Raw genomic sequence first — 19,122 nt, forward strand, 5'->3', positions numbered from 1 at the left:
TGGCTGAGCCTTAAAACCATTTCTTCCTGCTTCGCACATTTTACCTCTTTGTTTCATCACTTGCAGAAACTGGAGAGGGCCAAAGGACAGAAATGGGAGTAACTGTGCTTGCATATATTAGCAATAGAGCACTCGTTAGCACCACATCAGCTTAAAACTCACTTAGTAAATACCACAGAAATCTGGTTCTTTCTCCACTGCAGAAAATGAAAGTATAAGCTGAATACAATTTGTACAGCTCCTCCAAAAAGCAAACCAGTTGGACAGTATGGAATGCAGCGCAAAATGCCAGCTGGACCAGTAAATATCAAAGCAGAACCGTGTCTTAAAATGTACAGCAGAAAAGCAAGCTGGCAGGGCGTGATTGCTTCAGTCTAAAAGATAACTTCACAGCAACATGAGAGATGCACGACACCAAGAGCTGCAACTGGCAAGCAGATCAGAAAGGGTGCACGTCCATCTTCCCAAGTCTTCCCAAATCACATGCCTATTTCTAAGCCCCTTTTTCCCAAACCTTCACCTTTCCGATGGGAACAGAAGCCACTCTGCAACGTTTAAATTCAGATTGCACACAGTAACAACCCAAACAGGAAAACAAACCAAAACAAAAAACAAACAGCAAAGCCACAAATGCACACCTGCTGCGAAAACGGCACGGGTTGCGGGATCCCCCCGCAGCCCCCTCGCCCTGGCTCGCCCGCTCCGCCGATCTCCGCCCGCGCCTCCCCACGATCACAGATCGCAGATCGCGGGAGGCGCGGGCGGAGACCGGCGGCGCGAGCACGGCTCCACGCGTGACGCTGACACCGCCCGGGGCGGGGATCGTGTGGGGCCGCTCCCTCCCCGCGGGCCCCGCTGCGCCCAGTGGCCGCCAGGGGTGCAGGGCCTCCCCTCCCGCACCGGGCAGGGGTTGCCGTGGTTTTGCTGGGTGGACGAGAGGGCCGGAGACACCCCCCCCCCAGCCGCTTGGGGAAACCGAGGGGTAACGCAGGCAGCGGACCCCGTTTCGAGGAAGGGAGGCCAACCCTTGTCACCCAGCTCTCGGCCTGGCCTCAGCTTGAGAAAGGAGGGGAGCCCTCCATTTCCCCAGCAGTCCCTGCAGCTGCTCCATCAGTGAGATACAGCTTGTGCTTTGGTGCCACGCTACGTTATTTTACATTTTATAGCAGTAGTTCCCTTAATGGAGACCGATGTCACCAGCATCCGTCTGAAATCTAGCCATGAAATGTAGCACAACTTAATGACTCCAGGGTTGTTGGGGTCCTGTCCTCCCCCCCCCCCCCGCCCCCGCTCCAATCCTTAAAAGTTCTTTTCCTCACTAGCTCACTCACAGACAAGATGAAGTGCATTCATCCTGAAACAAATTCACCTTGGCCAGGTACCTTCCCTTTCAGCAGTCTTTTACGTGTAATTTGTCCCAGCTGTATGTAGAGACTTTGCATAGACTGGTTTCTTTTCTGGTTACACATTAAAGAACAATTTTCTTCCATCTCCCTAGGGACTTTGCAGGAAAAACAGAAGGGAATTGTAATGGTCTGAACAAGTGATGCAGACTTAAATCTTTTACAGAGTTATAAGCAGTTTGCTCCAGCACAGAGCTAGGACAGACTCACAGGGCTTATTTTTTTAATTTTTCACCTAAAATGTTGTAAGATGTTAAAATGGTTGGTGATAAAAAAATCAATACTTCTCATGAAACAGTGAAGAGGTTTGTACTGTCTGGCATGAATATCAGATTGTGTCTCCATCTATGTCAGTTAACCTCAGCAAGGAATGAAACAGACAAAACCTGTTAAATATTGGTATGTCCAGTGCTCACTTACATGCACTCATAGAAAGTCACAAACACACTTACCCAAGTAAAAGAAAATCTAGGCTTAAAACCAGCGAAGAATAGCTGAAGTTGACTGAAGAGACCTAAATGTCTCGGTTGTGCAGCACTGTGTGCTGCTCCATAGAAAAATCCATTCTGGAAAAAAAAAAAGTATTTCTAAGTGCCAGCTCTGTGCCCCTCCGCAGCATCAGCTGGCTGGTGCGTTCCGTTTGGACGTGCCGTTTGTGGTTCAGCATCGCTGCCTCTCAGGAGGGGCAGCTGAGAGAGATGCTGTTAGGATAGAGCTGACACAGCAACCATCTGCGAAGGCTCTAAGTTACCTGGGATTTGTCTGAGCTACGTCTTGCCTGCAGCTATCACATGCTTCAGCTTCTCTTTCCAGCTTCCTTCTTGCCTTGGCCAGGCCAGCGTCAGTGCCGCCTGATGGTTTAGTGTTCCAGCCAAGTCCAAATTCACCTCCTTCGGCCCTCTCTAACCTGTGTTAAAATCTTAGGATTTAATAGGTGATTACCTTGTGCAGACAGGCCTGAAAGTTAATGTTTATCTGGTTGCTGACTCATTAAGGGAAGAGAGATGAAGCACGCATAGTACAAACACTGCAGATCAACCACCGTATCAGTGAGTCCTTCCCACTTGCCAGCTCTCTGCTCTCATCTTGGGGCATCTATTCAGCACTTCAGCGCAACCTAGAGAATGGCCTATGCCCCTCTACGTGTGCTCTTGCTGGGAATGAGCTCTGGGGTAATCAGTCACCTGGCAATCACTTACGTGAAACCTCTTGAGGTTAACAAACACTGTCCATATGCCTTTTCTTCCTCCTTGAGCTCTTTCTGGACCTCTTCCTTGAGTCACTTACAGACAGCTCACTACTACCCTTTCCCATCTGTGGGCTTCAGCAGGAGAATATTGACTCTCTTCCTTGCAAGTCACTGACACTGGATGGCCTCTACCTCCTCTGCAAGCCCCTCCTCAAGCTGGGATGCAGAGAGGTCTGCTGAGACTGAGCAGAAGTAACACAGAGGCCTCCTGCACTCTCTGTTGGACTGGTCGGGCTGAGCTTGTGCCATTCCTGTTAGCTGAACAAGAGTTAGGATAATCCTAAGGAAAGCAAGGTCTAGGTCTGGTCCAGGATCAACTGCAAAAAGGGGATAGCAGCTAACTGCAAGGCAGTTTCTGTTAAGGACTGTGCAGAAGGGGAAACGTGTGCTGCTTGGTGCAGGGGTTCAGGAAGCTTCAGAAAGTGTGAACTTCCCCAAAATATCTTGGAAAACAATACTGGGAGCTAGGGAAGGCCTTACTGAGGGTATGCACTCAACACGTTTCTGCAGAAGTAATGCTTCCCCTACTTCACCCGAGCAGGCAGCAAGCTCCCTAGGGACAAGGGGAGAGCTCCAGGGAGCTCCGACTGGAAGCAGCTTAAGTTTGATTCTCTTCCTCCAGACTTTTTGGTCATAGCATTTTCCCACATATTTATGATGCTTGGACAAGGCCATGTGCTGATGTCAAGCCCCTACTGTTTGTGGGTATTTATATTTCCTCCCTTCAGGGGACCATTATGAACTTGACCAGAACACGAACCTCCAGGTTTTTCTGGAGGTCATGGCATCTCCAAGCAGCAGGGTTGAGTGTGACTACCCCCCTCCACTCATACCCACATGAGACTGCACAGCAATTACAGCAAAAGCTTGTACCGAAAGCCACGCTAAGCAAGCGTGAAGACATTTTAACCATCCCTGTTTAAACCTGCAAACCAGCAGCAGAGGCAAGTGCCATGTTCATGCTCCCATCTGCAGGTGAGCAGCAGGATTGTAACGACAGCCCAAAGAACATAAACCATTCAAAAGGAGAGCAAAAACTGTCTGCTGAGACAAAGGCAACAGCATCCAACCCAGTAAAAGTAGAAAACCTAGGTGCAGAACGGGTGAGAGCTTCACCCTTCAGGTTTTCAAGTCCATTATTAACAGTCAGGAACCATTTCCCTATTTAGCATAATTTATTAATACTACTAAGGCCAGGTATAGTTCAACACATAGATAAAAGTAGTGCCCATGCAGCTATGATCTGCAGCACAGGAGCTTCCTTTAGCGGATCACCAGTTTGGTGAGACGCCAAAATTTAGAGCACAGCTCTATGAACTTACCAACACTTCTCTTTGAGTGGTTAATTCTGCTCTGTTTTTCTTTCCCAGTGAACTGGTCTCTGTTCTTACTTGCCTTTCTGTCATGCCGGCTTTGCATCTCCTCTCCAGAGTATGCCCCCAGCTGAATTCCTCTCCCCTGACTTCTTTTGCCAGGGGTAGACAATGAGTCTCTACAGACTCAGCTCGTCTTCACAGAGCAACAAACTGTGAGAGGATCTGGCTTCCTGTTTCATTTCCGTTACAGTTTTCAGAGTCACACAGGCTGTGTACGCTTCTCCATATCCAAGCCACAAGAAAAAAAAATTGAGCGTAACTCAGCTATTTATAAAGGTCACATTGCTGCCTCCCTCCACATCTTCCAAGTTGTTTGAGGGCTGGAGGTTGCAAGGTGATTTTCAAACTGTGATGTGCCACCCATACGTGGTCTCTGTCTTAGTGGTAGTGCTCAGAGCGTCACAGCCTCTTCTTTTCAACTCCAGTATCATGTTTGATTGCTAAGCATTTAACAGTACTTATCATGCAATCACTGTGCTTTCTGTAGAAACACTGTGACCGTGAAGAGGAAACAGGTGGTCCGCACAAGCATCCCTTCTCTATTAAGATATGGGCAGTGCTACGCAAAAGCAAACTTGCACAGATACAATTAAATTATTTCATAGATACAGGACTTTTAGTAAGAGTAAGCAAAGGGCCCTTCGAGGGAGTCTTTCCTTTCCCCTCCTCACTCATCAGTTTAAGTTAAATGAGACTAGTGGTTTCTCTACAGTCTAAGGCTACTAATCGCTTCTTAATTACCCTGTAGGAGGATACAGGGCAATGCTGCAGCTTACAGGTTCACTAAATTCAGTCTCCCACTTTGAAAATACCCACAAGTTCTTATTTCAGAGGCGGAAGCAACCATTTGCCCTGCCAGATTCCTCTTCTCTTGACTGTTGCTCCATGTTACAGATGGATTTTTTAAAAAAAAATTAGTGGAACTCAAATGGTTACTGACTCACATTTTCCCTGGAATGTTGATTTCCCTTTCTACATCTTTTATTACACTATTTTTGTTAAATTAGTTTTAAAACACTGTTCGTCCATCCTTGGATCAGGAGCATTTGCTTAAAACAATAAAGGAGATTTGGAAAAGTGGGGTCCAGGGATATCCTAAATGTTGTTTTTCGGCACCTCAGGAGCTGAGGGAGAAATCTGCCTTCCCTGCTCCAGTTCAAGGCTTGGGACCCATGACTGCAAGCCTGCAAACACTACTTATTTCACCATTTACCGTGGAAGGAGGAGAGGAACAATGAAGAATTTTCTGTCTTTAAGTCTTCACTTGCTGCCTTTGAACGCTTTCACACTACTCATGCTCCATGCCAGTGAGCATCCAAAGGCAGCAAGTGAACACTTAGAGATGGAAAATGTATCTATACTTGCGTGTATTTATATGTATATATGCATATATTTCTCTGTGTTCAGTTTCCATTAGTAGAACAAGGTAATTCTGAGAGGAGAAAAACCGCAGGCTGGCTACAGGACCAGCACATATCCAAGGGGAGATCTGGAAAGAAAACTAGTAGGAGAGAATAATACTGCACATGCCCTCTTTTGCTTCACCGCTTTTTTAAATAAAGCAAAGCAGCAAGCTGTTTAGTTTAAATTATGCGACTGTCTTCACTGCATTGAATTCCCTTTCCTCATTGTAAATTCCTCTATTGTACTTCTTAATCCATTTTGTCCAGACAGAAACAGTTCTGGACATTTAGCACTGCCTACTCATCCTCTTCTCTTGGAGTTTCCCCACTCTTTAGCCCATTTACCATATTTCTCAACCAAAAATCGATGGTTTACTTGGATAAGTCTTTAATAACTCTTTTGGCTTCATCGAAGCAGGAGAAGCATGGGGTATGAATATTTGCCTGAGCTCTGCCTGTCCTGGCTAGACCTGTGCGCATCTTTAGACTGTGGTGAAAATGCTGGGACGTGTCTGGCGGACATCTAAGAACTTGGAAGAGTTTTGGAAAGTTATGTCATCTTTGCTCCAAGAGGATAGGGCTATAGGCGAAAAAGGGCTCCAGAAGGTAGAGGCTGAGAGACCAAGATCATCTACACCCCTTCCTTGCAGAAAAGCCTCAGCTGAGCTTTGGAATTGGACTAAGTTACAAAAAATACACACACACGACCTTTTTTGTATTAGAAACAACTAAGAGGTTTATGCAGAGTCATGGGCAGAAGAGAAAGACAAACCTAAAATGGAAGGTGACAAGTTTGGTGTGCTAGAGGCAGTGACCACCTGGGCTGATATAACCTGCAAACTAAGAAGAGCTGTGTTTTACTAAGCAGCTAGTGTTTGCATGCCGGCCTGTTTACACTCTTTATCACATTCACAAGCTGACAAGGAAATTTCCTTTGTCCACCCCAACGCTTCTGTGGCGGATGTTATCAGATGGCCTCTCCTACCCGTGGCATTCCCTTGTGGTTCTGAGAGACATAGAAAATAAGGTCTGCATTTGACTTCACCACAGCTCAACACGCTTGTTTCCCTGCTTGCAAATGATAGGAGAGCTCTTGGTCCTCAGCGGCAGTTTGGAAACCCAAACATGACGTGGCATAACATCATCCAGCTATCTGAAAGCTTTAAGCACAAATGCTTTAGAGATGCAATGACCGCCTGAGTTTTTCCCAGTGTTGCAGGCAGTTTCATCTCTATTACTGACCTCTAGAGCCAACTTCTTCATCTCTTTCTGCTTGCTCCCTTTCTATCAGAAGAAGAGTAGGGTTCCAGAGAGAAATATCCCCAACTTCCCATTACATGCAGTCAACTTTTGCTCTGCTGTAACAAGTTGCCTGCCCTCTTGTCTGTTAGCTGGAAGAAAATCACCCTTTTAGGAATTATTATCCTTGCCATTGGCAACTTTCTGCTGCAGCCAAGAGATTGGGGGCAGGAGAGGTGCTGTCCTATGCAGGTACACAGCAGGTTACTTAGTGGGTCAACGGTTATCCTTTTACTTCTGAAGACTAATAATGGGTCTAGCATCAACCCAATCTGCTTTTTGGCCAGATTAGGATTTTGGAAGCATCAAGCAAGTTGTTAGTGCAGAGTTGCCTCCTGTGCCTGGGCTTGGGCACAGGAGACCAACATCTTTGAGAAAAGGAATCCCTGTTACAAAAATCTGTGATGGGCCTTGCTTTTGGCCAATTCCTTGTAAATCAGATACTTCACCCTTGGAATAAGAGTCCATATTATGGCTTCTTTTTCTTTAGAAATCAACATGCAAAGACTCAGAATTTAGCTGTTTCTCCTTCAGGCTGTAAGACATTCCTGCCAGGAGAACAAGACACAGCGTAGTCGTAGGCACTTGCGTTGTGGTTTTTTTAATTTTTTTTTTTTTTTAATTTTTTTGTCTAGTGTCAGTGCCTGGCTTTGCTACAGTGACCAAATATTTATGTTCCGCTGTCAAAAGTGCATAGCAGCAAATCAAAGCAAGCATTTTAAGACCTGGGTGCTGTGAGTGACTCACTGAGGCTACAGATCCAAAGATCAGAGCACCCACTTCCCTGCGCTTCAATCCTGAAGGAGGAGGAGGAGGGTGTCTCTTTCTGCCACCTCTGCTAGGAACAACAGCAGGCATCAGCGATGGCTTATTTGGTACTGAAACAGTAAAACAGGATCACTAAGGGGAAGAAAGAGCTCATTCATTTCTGAGGAAGGAGTCGCCTCAACCCAAAACATCAAATGCCATCAGTGAAAAGAAAAAACTGTCTTTCAGAAGGAGACTTCACGACAAGCAGGAAAATGACACAGATGCAAAAACCGAGGCCAGAAAGAGAAAGCAGTAGCCTGTGCACAAAGGAGCCTCAGTGCTGATAGAAAAGTTATGGAGAGACACGGGCTTGAGCATGTACGTGCCCGCTTTCATAATGCAGCTTATTGATCTAAATGACTCTTAGGTTAATAGAACCAGTAACAGAAGTTGTTCCTTTCTGAAAGACACACTGTGCAGCTGATAGTTTGCTTATTCTGGATTGCAAAGACAAACATCCTCGTTTTATTTGCCGTTTTCTTCCCTGAGTCTCCTAACAGAATCACCATCCATGCTGACAGCTGAAATTAATATATGTTGTTCTTCGTTTAGCAGGTCAAAACAGGCTAATGCTAAGCTAATATATACGCTATTCTTGTCTATGTATTTCACAACACAGAAGAAAGGACGACATTCTTTTCTTTTAATTAGGGACAGGAATTCAGAGGTCGAATTTCTGGTTTTGCTGTTACATAATCTTATGCATCTTCAGCAAATCCTTTTACCACCTGTTAAAGGAGGGGAAAGGAAATACGTTTTCTCCATCTGTAAAACGAAGCTTGATGATTAAAACTGAAGAGATGCTGAAAATACCATGGTGATGGAGGCTCTTCAGCTGAGTGTACAGCCCCCGCTGTGATGACAAGCAGCACTCCCATCTCTCTTTGCAGTCAGTGACAATAAAGACAATTCTCCTACTTAGGAGAGATGTTCGGCACCTTCCTCACAAAGGAGTCAATGATTTATTTTTCTGCCATTGTTTATGGATAGATCTTACCCCTTTCAACATTCTAGTACTTAGACTATAAATATTAGGATTTCTACTTTTCTCACAAATATATGATATACATTTTATTTTAAAAATAGCCCATATTGAGAATGTAAAAATGAAATTTCCTGGCTGTTCCCACATGGCTTCTTCTCAAATATATACATACACCCACATTTCCCTGGACCCACCTTCCACCACAGAGATTTTGTCTCAGTGGCTTTGGATAGTTACAGGATTTCCGGAGATCCCATGGCCCTGCAAGAATAATTGTTCCCTCAGCACATCAGGATGCAGAGGTCCCAGATGCCACCTGTGGGTGTGCACAAAGCAGCCCATGCAGCATAGCTCAGAAGGTGTGATCCATCTCCGGCAGGTTGAACTCCAGGTACATTCGCTACAAGTTACAGGAGTCAGGAGCTGGGGCTTCATTTCAGTTCCTTGCATCCGTTTTACAGAAGGATGGTGTAGATTTTGAGTAGCACTAGAAGAGCAAAGCAGAAGTCTTTCTCTCAAGTTCAGGAGAAGTAGGACTGTGTTTTGGATTCTGCCTTATTTCCTCAAAATTATTTCTAGATTTAATCATATCCTCTGAACAATCTGGATTTACATTACATGAGAATAATGCTACTTTCTGTGGCACTTCAGGATGACAGTTTGAAGGTACCCAAAATTGCTGCCAAATTTTTATGGAGAAGTTTTACATTTAAAAGGATCATTAACTATACAATCACATAATTGGATCCTTATGTCACAGGTTTTGTTTGAAAAGCTTAAATGGTTTCTACATATGTTAATGAACTTGTTTTAGCACTGAGAGCATAAATGCACGACAAATTGTCTGGGAGGAGAAATGAAAGGGAGACCATCTAAACTTCCATTTTTGTGAGGAAAGGAATCTGGCACACTAGAGGCACAGCAGGAAACCAATGAGGAACAGAATGTACAACCATTACTGCTGTTAAATATAGATCCTCAGCTCTGAGGCACTGAAGAGTCTTGCTTTTGGGGTCTCTTCTTCTGACAGGCGTCTCATGTCCCCAGAACACCTCACCTTCAGGACGTTTCAAAAAGTTGAGTCAGATGAGGGCGTTCTGCCTCTTTCTCCATAACTTACTCCAGAAGGTGCAGGAACACTTTTCTACAGGTCATACAAGCATAACGTTGCTGGATTTTCTTTTTAAAGTTTGGGTTTTTTTTAATTAGATCTGACATAACTGCCAAACGCTCAACTCTATTCTGCCATCAATTGTGTATTACAAATGAAAAAACCCAAGCAGACGATTTTTTTGTGCATTGCTACATTTGTTTTTTTTTCCAAGCGACGTAGTACCAGTCCTTCCTCCACTGACCTTCAAATATTGCTCTGACACAAAATATACTAGTAGGACTCAAACAGCGTGATTACAACAGCATCATGGTAAAGGTAAATATCATATAGTTATACTTCCTTCCACTGGCAATATTTCCAGGACACAGGCTTCATAAAGAGCTACACCCAATAGTAAAATTATTTGTGCTCAATAAACAAATACAGAGAGCTGTTATAAAGTCCAACATGAAGCTCAGCCAGAAATGCTCCACTACTTTTAAGTGACAGTATGTCAGCTGCAAATGAGCAGGTCAACAGAAGCTGAGACATTTATATAGTCCAACTAGTAGGAGGCCTAAAATTCCGAAATTAAGGCTGCAGGTGGTAGCTGGTTTTGCAAACTGAACAGCCTATGTCTCCATACATGGACCTATAGTTTTTAAAAGCTTTTCACCCCCCCTCTAAATGTAACATCAGATTTGTCTTGTTTATGGAGTTAATTAAAATGTTTCAAAAAAGCAGCCTAAGCGTGGCTGAGGAATGCCCAACACACACTAGCCGGCTGCTCTACTTCCTATTTTCCTCATCGGAAACAAAGACAGGATTTCACAGCGCAGCCTAAGCAGGCACCTCAGCTACCTCCCTGCCTCCATCACCTAACTGCTGTGATAGACTTGCTAAGCCAAACACCGCTGTCACGAACAGTTAAAGCAGTTTTGGCTTTTTATATGGGAGCTCAACAGTGTGAAGCCAGCTGCCTTGCTAGGAGGAGGAAGCTGAGATGTCTGTCGCACTGGCAGATTTAGGATGTAATACCTGCTTGGTCACCTCAAAAGGAGGCCAGGACATGCAGTGTGCTTTAAAATACTGCAAGGCAACAACATTAGTACACACAAATTTTTATACATAACTTGTTTAAGTGCTGGATCTCCAGGTGCACAGATTCCTTCCAGCAAAACCACTCTCAGCACCTGAGCACTTTGTTTCTAGGACAGGGCACTTTGGACACGAAGCTGTGTCCTTGCGAGTACATCCCTCCTGCCCATCTAACATCCATCACCATAACTGAGGATAGGCAGTCAGCAGAGGAGCATGAATTCCCACACAGCTCTCATGATTTGCCATTTGTGCCTCTTCTTTTTCCTGACACAAGTGTTGCTACATCCCCCCACCCAAGAGCAGCTAGAAAGGGCCTTTATAAGTGTTTCATAATTAGCAAAGGGCCCTTTCACTTTACTTCCCATAAAGTGGTGTAGGAGAGCCATAAGTATGCACAGAAGGGGAAAAACTTCGACAAATGCGAGTAGACATCTTGGGACACCAGCTTCAGCAGAGCTCCCCGGAGTGATGCAAACAGAGGTCTGAGGATTGCGTCCTCCAGCAGAAAGATTAGAACAGCAATCCTGCTAAAGGTAACGCCTTTCAGTGCAACACTGCTTTACAATGAAATAACGTAATCTTCACTTCCAAGTGGCTGGAGAAACTCTTAAATGTTTGTTTTCGGGGTTTTTTTTTTTTGTTTTTAAAAGCCTTGATGGCAAGAAATAGCTGCAGTAAGGCAGAGCAGCAGATGCCCCACAGCAGCACCACAGCATGAAAGAGAAATACAACAGCTGTTTATACTTAAGACAACCCACCCTTATACTATTTTGTTCTAGAAGACCTCCAACACTTACACTGAGATGTATTCTTCATCTAATACCCCTTTATCCAACTGGAAAGCTTTTCCCTTGCACCTCTGAAACACAACAGCGGGGGAGGCTCAAGTAACATGGTAGAAGTTGATACTTCTCTGCCTGACTTGGGCAAAAAGGTCAATGTTTGACATCAAGCAAACTTAACCATGGAAAATAAAACCCTGCATTACATCGGACAGTAATACCAGGGCTCTGTAAAAAAGAACCCTTTACAATTTCGGCTGCAGCTTTCATGGTATTAGATTCCACAGCACGCACATGTGGTTTCAATATTTTTTTTTTTAAAAAGCCACTTCAAATGTAAATAGATTAGCACAATGGTTGCTTGCTAACACAGGGCCTGATGTGCGATAGAAACGATAAACTAGAAAAGCAAGATTGCCAGAAAATATACTCACATTATCTGGGAAAAGATTTGTAAAGGAGATAAAGAGTTTCTGTGGGGAACTTAAGTACAGAAACAGTTCTCATCTGAACTAATGGAAAAGAGCATTACCATTTCCTCCTTTTTAAAAAAACTGACGGATAATGTTTAGGCCTTGTAAAAGGTTACCCCTCTCAACCCTTGCAGTTGACTAACAGAGCAAAATGTTTCTTGATTATTTGTCAAACCAAATGTTACAGACTCAAGAGGCAGATTCAACTTGAAATAAATACTTGCACTACTTACCTAACCACTCACAACTGGAAAAGTCACAGCACGCAAACAGAAACAGATGTTTTTCTTTCACAAAAAAATGCCATCCCTACCCATCCATAAATTGTTCAGAGGATGAAAAGGAATCATAATTCTCTCAGCCACGTATCCCAGAAATTTCTTACTCAAATAGACTTATAATATCTTTATTACATACCAAATAAAGATATTTTCTTCTCTCTGAACTTTATCTCTGCAGTCTCTTTGGGATATTAGCTTCCAGGGCAAGCAGCAAATATTTCCAGTAATTTCTGATAAGCTAATGGGTCTAGTGGAGGGAAGGTAAGAGTAGACTGAGAATAGATGGCATTCCTTCAAAATAGTTTACTGTGCAAGTTAAGAGCATTCCCCTAGAAGTACTTTTTTAAGAGTAAAAACCTTGATTACTATTGTCCATATTTGAAGATGTTTTCAACGCACTCCTCGTCTTTCCCATGTCCAGGAGTTGCCATCCTCTTCAGCAGTTCTCCCATCCTCCTCCGAAGATGTTGAAAGTTGGTGGCAATGTCTTTCTTATGGCTGAACTGCTGGGTGGTGGTGCACTCTCTAAAGCCAGTTGTGACCTAGTAACAGACAACTTAAAGCTGTTACAAAAAAGTAGCAAATAGCATTGTATCAGTGTGGAGAAAGACTTTTCAGTAAATTAGGTATTTGTTGTAAATTTCCATTCCAAAAAGCAGAACATGCCCAGGCAGCCATGCCATAGTTTCTGCAGGTGCACCATTCTTCCCTTGGTCAGACTCTGAGGTGGTGGCAGGGATCACATGCACAGTTAAAGTCCAGCGTTGTCCATGCCTACTCCTAAGGAGGCTAACATCATTGGCATCCTAGTAGGACATGTACAGTAACCTCTTTTCTGTGTTCGCCTACCTTCTTTCGCTTGCTTCTCTCTGTAGTCTTATTTCTCCCCAGTAACCATCTGCATTGGCCTCCCCAAATACATTTTGAATTGCTGGCTGTCTTGAATTGGACGTAGCACCTTTCGCTTCTCCAAGACATCAGGCAGAGCAAGCCTATGCTGTTATCATGTCATGAGTATCAGGAGTAACTCAGATTTGGGAAGAGCTTTAATTTCTTTCCCACGAACTATTGCATAACTCGGCTCTGAGGCAAAGCCCTAGGAAAACAGGCTTCCTTTCTTTGTGTGTACAAATAATCAGCCGTGTCTCTCTCCGCCTATCACTACTATAATTTCCGCTTACAGAGAAAGCAAAGGAAGAGCAAATACCATTTTATACATGATATTGGTTTGCAACACCTGAATTCATAAAAAAATGCACCAAGAATTGTATGCGCAGTCAACATACCTTGAAGAAATCTATACACTTTGTCAACATACATCTTTTTGCAGTATTTGCAGCATACATGCACTCCACTGCAGCTGCCGCCCTTTCTTACAGCACGGTGTTATCCACGGGTGCCAACGTAACGTAATTTAGCTGTACAGACATTATATCCTTCACTTCCTCACATCTGATGATCCTTCAGAAGTAAGGCAGTTGAAGAAAGAACAGCATGTGGAAAACATGTTTTAAATAGTTTCAGTGAGTGACAAGTTTTCTCCTGTGAGCGCTTGCATACATGCCCCACACTGTGATAAATCCAGGCAACACCATATATATTTGCACCGTAACTGAATGCGTATCTCAGACTTTCACTGAGCAACAACGGAAGTATCATGGCATGGAAACTGAGGAACGGTATAGTGCCTATGTGCAAATGCAACTCCCCAACGAGTTTGCAAGTCAGTAGGACAAGGACATTTCCCCCTGCTATTGCCTGAGCTGCAGTGGGGAATACTCTCAGCAAAGGGAAAGTCTGAGAGCTTGAAGAACCATCCATCTCAAGGGGTCACACGGCCTTCAGCAACACACAGGCAAGATGCGTAGAAACAGGCAAGATACGTGATGTAAACTGGTATTCAACCAGAGTGATTAGGCAGATTCTCAATGGTGCAACAGGGCAAACTTCCAGCTGCTGCCAGCTCTTCCTCTGTTTTGGGAGTAACCCTTGGGATAGCAAGCCCTCGCAGAGACTGAGTTCAGGGTGTGCAGTTCAGGGTGTGCTAAGTGAATTCCCGTTGCTGATTACTACCAGGTGAGTCTTCAGGAAGCTTCATGTGCAATTTCTGCAAGTAATCATCGCAGATACTCCTGATGTGTAATTTCAGTGTGGAAACAAGCCTCCTGATTGAGACCCAAGTAAATCCTCTTGTTGAAGCGAGGGTGCTAGCCTCACTAAAATCAGTGTAGCTAATTAAATTTCAAAGGAAAGAGTTTCAGCTTAAGTCCAAAGCGGGTTACAATTTCCTCCCTCAGGATGAGAGGAAATGAGTTTGATGGCTCCAGGAGCTGGCAAGAAAACACTCGTCTGGATAGACTCCTGTGAAAGGAGTTCTTGAAAAAATATCAGGGGAGCTAGGCTGACTATGTGTGTAGAAAAATGAAGGCCAGCAGTAGTCCGATACTATTTTTTTAATATATCTCCATGCTCAGTTCCATCAGAACAATCTCTTCCTAAGGCAATCATACTACCTCAGCTTTGTAAGCTGAAATAAAGAGGCTGAGAACATTCAATAAGAGAAAATTAATGCTCATGAGGGATGTGCTGAAAGGAGAATCCAAGTTTTACATAAATGATCACGGGCTTTAAACTGACCATTGCCACTCAACTTGGGAACATGATCTCAAGATTTGATATTTAAGAAGTATCAGCTCAAAAGAAATAAAAGCAAGGTGAACATCTGGAATTTTTAGAAAAGGAATAGACAACAAAGTGCCATTTTGCAACTGTGTAAGTCATGATGCACCTCTGTCATGAACACTGCGTGAGCTTTGCTCCCTCTTATTATAGAAAATTCGGAACTAGGGAAGGTTCAGAGAAAGGCAACTAAGATGACAGCTTCCCCATAAGGAATAAATAGGCCAGTACCCTTTAACTTGGAAACAGAAGACCAAATGAAAAGTAAGGTAGAAGTCTGTAAAAACAGAGGTAGGACACAAAAGCTGGGGAGATGAACTGCTGGTAGAAGTTTTGTTTTGCAAAAGACAGAGACATCAAAGGGAGATGTCGCTGGGTTCTTCACACAGTACGGAGCTCAACTGCATAACCCATTGCCATACAAAGTCACGGGTATCAATAGCTTATTGCCATTCTAAAACAACAATTAGGTATTACATAATCTTTAATGTACTTTTTTTCCCATGAGATGCAAAGATATAATTTTGTCAGGAAGACCATTTAGTATGACAGAGGAGAACACCTCAATGGACAGAATGCCTTTGGGGAGCTGGAAATTCAGTTTGCAAAAATTGAAGTGTTGCTTTGTTGTTAAGGTTTCATCCCTTCTGTCATTCAATGTATTCATCCTCTTTGCATGGAAGATATCTTCCTTCAGAAACCTAGAAATTTAGAGCAATAAGAACCAATACACTACCGCAGGCATGATGGAATCTAAAGCTTCATCCACTGCAACTGATGCAGTCTCAAGCACCTCATCTACACATTTCCTCAAACAACAAGGGTGAAAATCTCTCCAGCAGTCAAGAGGAGAATGCACATGTTAAGAAGGAAACTCATTAAAAAAGCAGCTTTCAGATTACTGCTTTTGACAGTTAGACAATGAAAACATCATGAGTATCATCTTTCCTGAAGATAGCTCACAGTTCATGTATTAAACCTCAGATGTCTCTCTAGCACATTTCATCATTTTAACCTACAGCCAGTGGGGAAAACTGAAACTTGGTGCTCTGCTCTAATACTAGGGCTCATAACGGCTTCTTCTATTGGAAGGCACAGATTGGCTGATGAGAATATATTATTAGCAGGCTTGGTGCTGGCTCTCTTGACATTACGAGTGGAATGAATAGGAGATCAGACTGCTCTCCTCAATAACTCCAGCTGCCCCTCAACCCTCCTTCCCCTGAAGCTTTTTGGGTAGGGCTAAGGGGAGTGAATTAGGGGAGATGAGACGTGTTCCTGTTTTGAGGACAAAGACATTGTGAGAGAAGCATATTCTGCTGTTCCTACACATCAGGCTCTTAGCCCCTGTGGCAAAGCCAGCAAAATGGGAGATCTTATTCTTGCTGCTCAGGGTAACAGCATGGCATGGAGCACCACTGAGTGCATCTACTTGGGAAATGCTGAGGTGAACGCCAGGCATGTGAAGCCTGAGGTGCTGGGTATGTGTCTCTGCTTGCCCGGAAGGAGAAGGAACAGTGGGTACCAGCTCTTTGCAGTGATGAGAGATCATCATGCGCTTGCATTATGGTGCACACAGAAAAAAAACTTTTGTCTTGACTGCTTGTGCAGATGTGAATGTGCAAAAAGTACTGGAAGTACAACCTCTACAGGTGCAAAGCCCATGCTACCCGCTAATACAACCTCCATCAAGATTTAATTTCAGAAAAAAAATTAGTTGTTTGCCTGAGGGATAAATCATTGGTTCTGACAAAAAAAAGCCACCACAATACCTGGAGCTAGTTTAAACAAATATAGAAACTTGGCTTACCTGGTTCTACCTACCTTCACATGCAGCAGAACGTCTATAGTGGAGAAGTTAGTAACACAGCCACACTGAGTCTATACACACAGAGAAATGGTATATAAAACTTACCTCATCTTCTGGACTGGAGCAAACACTGTAACACTCCTGGCACTAATCCCTAGCACACAAACACATTGCTGCTCACAGCAAAGATTGCCTGTCCAAAAACTTCACTAAATACCAGCTACTCACAGATTTCACTACCGACAGCTGCCGGTTAAGTATATTCCCGTCTTCATTTCTCTTAAGAATTTGAGAACCATACGGCTTAACCTCAAGTCAGTCACTGATTTTCCCCTTGGTTACATTCATTTCTCACTCACTAGACCCTCTTTTTCATGGAGTCCTACACTGATTCCCTCAGCAGTGGGGTTTTAATGTTTCCCAACAATATCATGCAGTACGTTACATGTGAAGAACATCCCATTCCGTTTTTAGGCATTTTCTACTACTGACCCGGCTTGCACAGCTGCTGAAATCTTTTCAGGAAGCCAGATGCTTTTGCTGTGTCATTCTGGAGGATCTACACTGCACCTTGGCCTGAACATGCGTTTGGATTTGGAGAAAGAAAAACACAACTATTTTTTCTTCTATTCATCAACACATTAATAGGCCCATCTGAGAATGAGGATGCCATAGTTAAGTGACCTCTATACTCACACAAAAGAAAACCAGGCTGTCCCATCCTATCCCTCGTGAGCACAGGCAGGTTTGTGTTAGGCCACTACGCATTAGGAAGGCAACGTAGGTTGCTTCCCTGACCATGCAAATAATATATAGCCAGGCTTTCTGCTTAGCAGTTGCACAATGGTTTTCAAGTTAAGCTGTGTTCCTCAAATGTGCAATGGAGAACTCCTGCACTCCCAAATCCCAGTACTTGAAAAGTACTGACACGTGTACTGACTTTAAAACCTGGCAACCTCAGAAAGAAGCGACTGGGGTATGTTATTGAAAAGAAAGACTTAGACATGTGCTTCTCGTGAACCTTCCAGGCTGTATCAGCTATGATACTGAGTGCCATTCCCTGTGCTCTGTAACATTCCCACATCAGAAACCTCATACCAGCTGCTTTCACCCATGCTTTTGGTTTCTACTCTCTGTCAGACTGCCGTGCTGGTTTGCTGTGTGCAGGACAGTCAAGGAGAACTGCGCCCAAACGAGTCCAAGTCATATTTACACAATTTAGCAAAACAAAAGGACTTTACACATACATTATATCTCTTCAAAGCATTTGAAGAGATATCCAAGTTGAGGAGTCCATCATTCAGGCTCTCTTTAGCTGGAAGCTCTTGCACCGAGCAGCAGGTTTTAGTGCAAAACTCCACTCTGTCAAAAGATGTGAGCTTTCCCAAGTAACGGTGCTCAGAGAGGGAGGAAATAGTGCAGTTGTTCATGTACGAGTAGAAGAACGTGTCTCTGCTACTTAAAACACCTACAAGTGCATTATTGCTCTGTACAGCATTTGGGTAACTTCTCCCCAGCTGAGTGTATCTTCCGTGAACAGAAAGCATTTTTGAGAACTCAGGGATACAAAACTTCCATGGAGCACGTTGCCATCTATCTCCCTGCCACAGAAAAAGCTTCCAGTGGCTCACCCCTGGCAGTACACCCTTCCTGAATATTCTCTGTCTCTCTCAATGTAAAATGCCTCTCTCAAGTGTCTCTCTCAATAGTAAATTCTGAGGAATAAAAGGACTGTTTCATCACTTGACAGGTAATAGCAGAAAAACAAGTGGAAAAAATAACGTATACAATGCAGTAACAAGCATAAACACTCTGTATTGTTCCCTGACCCTTCACTTCATTTTGCATTGCAAATGGATTAATGATCGCAGAATAGGGAGAGGTAGATGTACACAGGGAAAAGCTTTTCTGCTTCATCCCCTATAGGATGCGAACAGAGTTTAGCTGCAAAATGCAAGTCTCTATGGTTGAGAGTAACTTTTCTTCATAATGAATCTGGAATGCCTAAAAGATGTGGGAAATCTATTCCCCAGTTTAGTATTAAACTGAAATACGATCCTTCAGTCTTTAACTGTGAACATCTGGTAGAAAACTCTGCTGGTCAAAATTTACTAGCTAATAAAGACTATAACGAATTTCCACAGTTAGAGAGCTACGTATGTTTTATATAAAAGCAATCATGACATTACAAAGCACTCAACACTTAGAGCAAAGGCAAGTATTATTTTGTAAGGCATGAAAGAAAGATACATCACTGCAATTTAAAACGAATTATATGGCAATAAAATAATATACTTGTTTCTTTTTAAATACAGAGCCTAATTAAAATATAACCAAACCTAAACTTTCAAACTCCTTAAAGCAAGAGATCAGACAAA

The 19,122-nt window shown here is 43.4% G+C and overlaps 1 protein-coding gene across 3 annotated transcripts in view; it reads right to left on the reverse strand.

The window, feature by feature from the left end:
- OTULINL (OTU deubiquitinase with linear linkage specificity like) overlaps positions 1–4,165 on the reverse strand; it is a 25,833-nt gene extending 21,668 nt beyond the window's left edge. The window contains exon 1 of one of the 3 annotated variants that reach the window (XM_075084258.1): positions 3,975–4,165. In XM_075084258.1, coding sequence (XP_074940359.1) covers positions 3,975–4,071 — 97 coding nt within the window. In that variant the 5' untranslated portion in view covers positions 4,072–4,165. Of the gene's footprint in view, positions 1–638; positions 760–3,974 lie in introns of those variants that run through there. The other 2 variants (XM_075084260.1, XM_075084259.1) reach the window with 2 other exon arrangements.
- Positions 4,166–19,122: the final 14,957 nt, after the last annotated feature.

Source organism: Phalacrocorax aristotelis, chromosome 2, assembly GCF_949628215.1.
Source record: "Phalacrocorax aristotelis chromosome 2, bGulAri2.1, whole genome shotgun sequence".
Taxonomy (NCBI): Eukaryota; Metazoa; Chordata; class Aves; order Suliformes; family Phalacrocoracidae; genus Phalacrocorax; species Phalacrocorax aristotelis.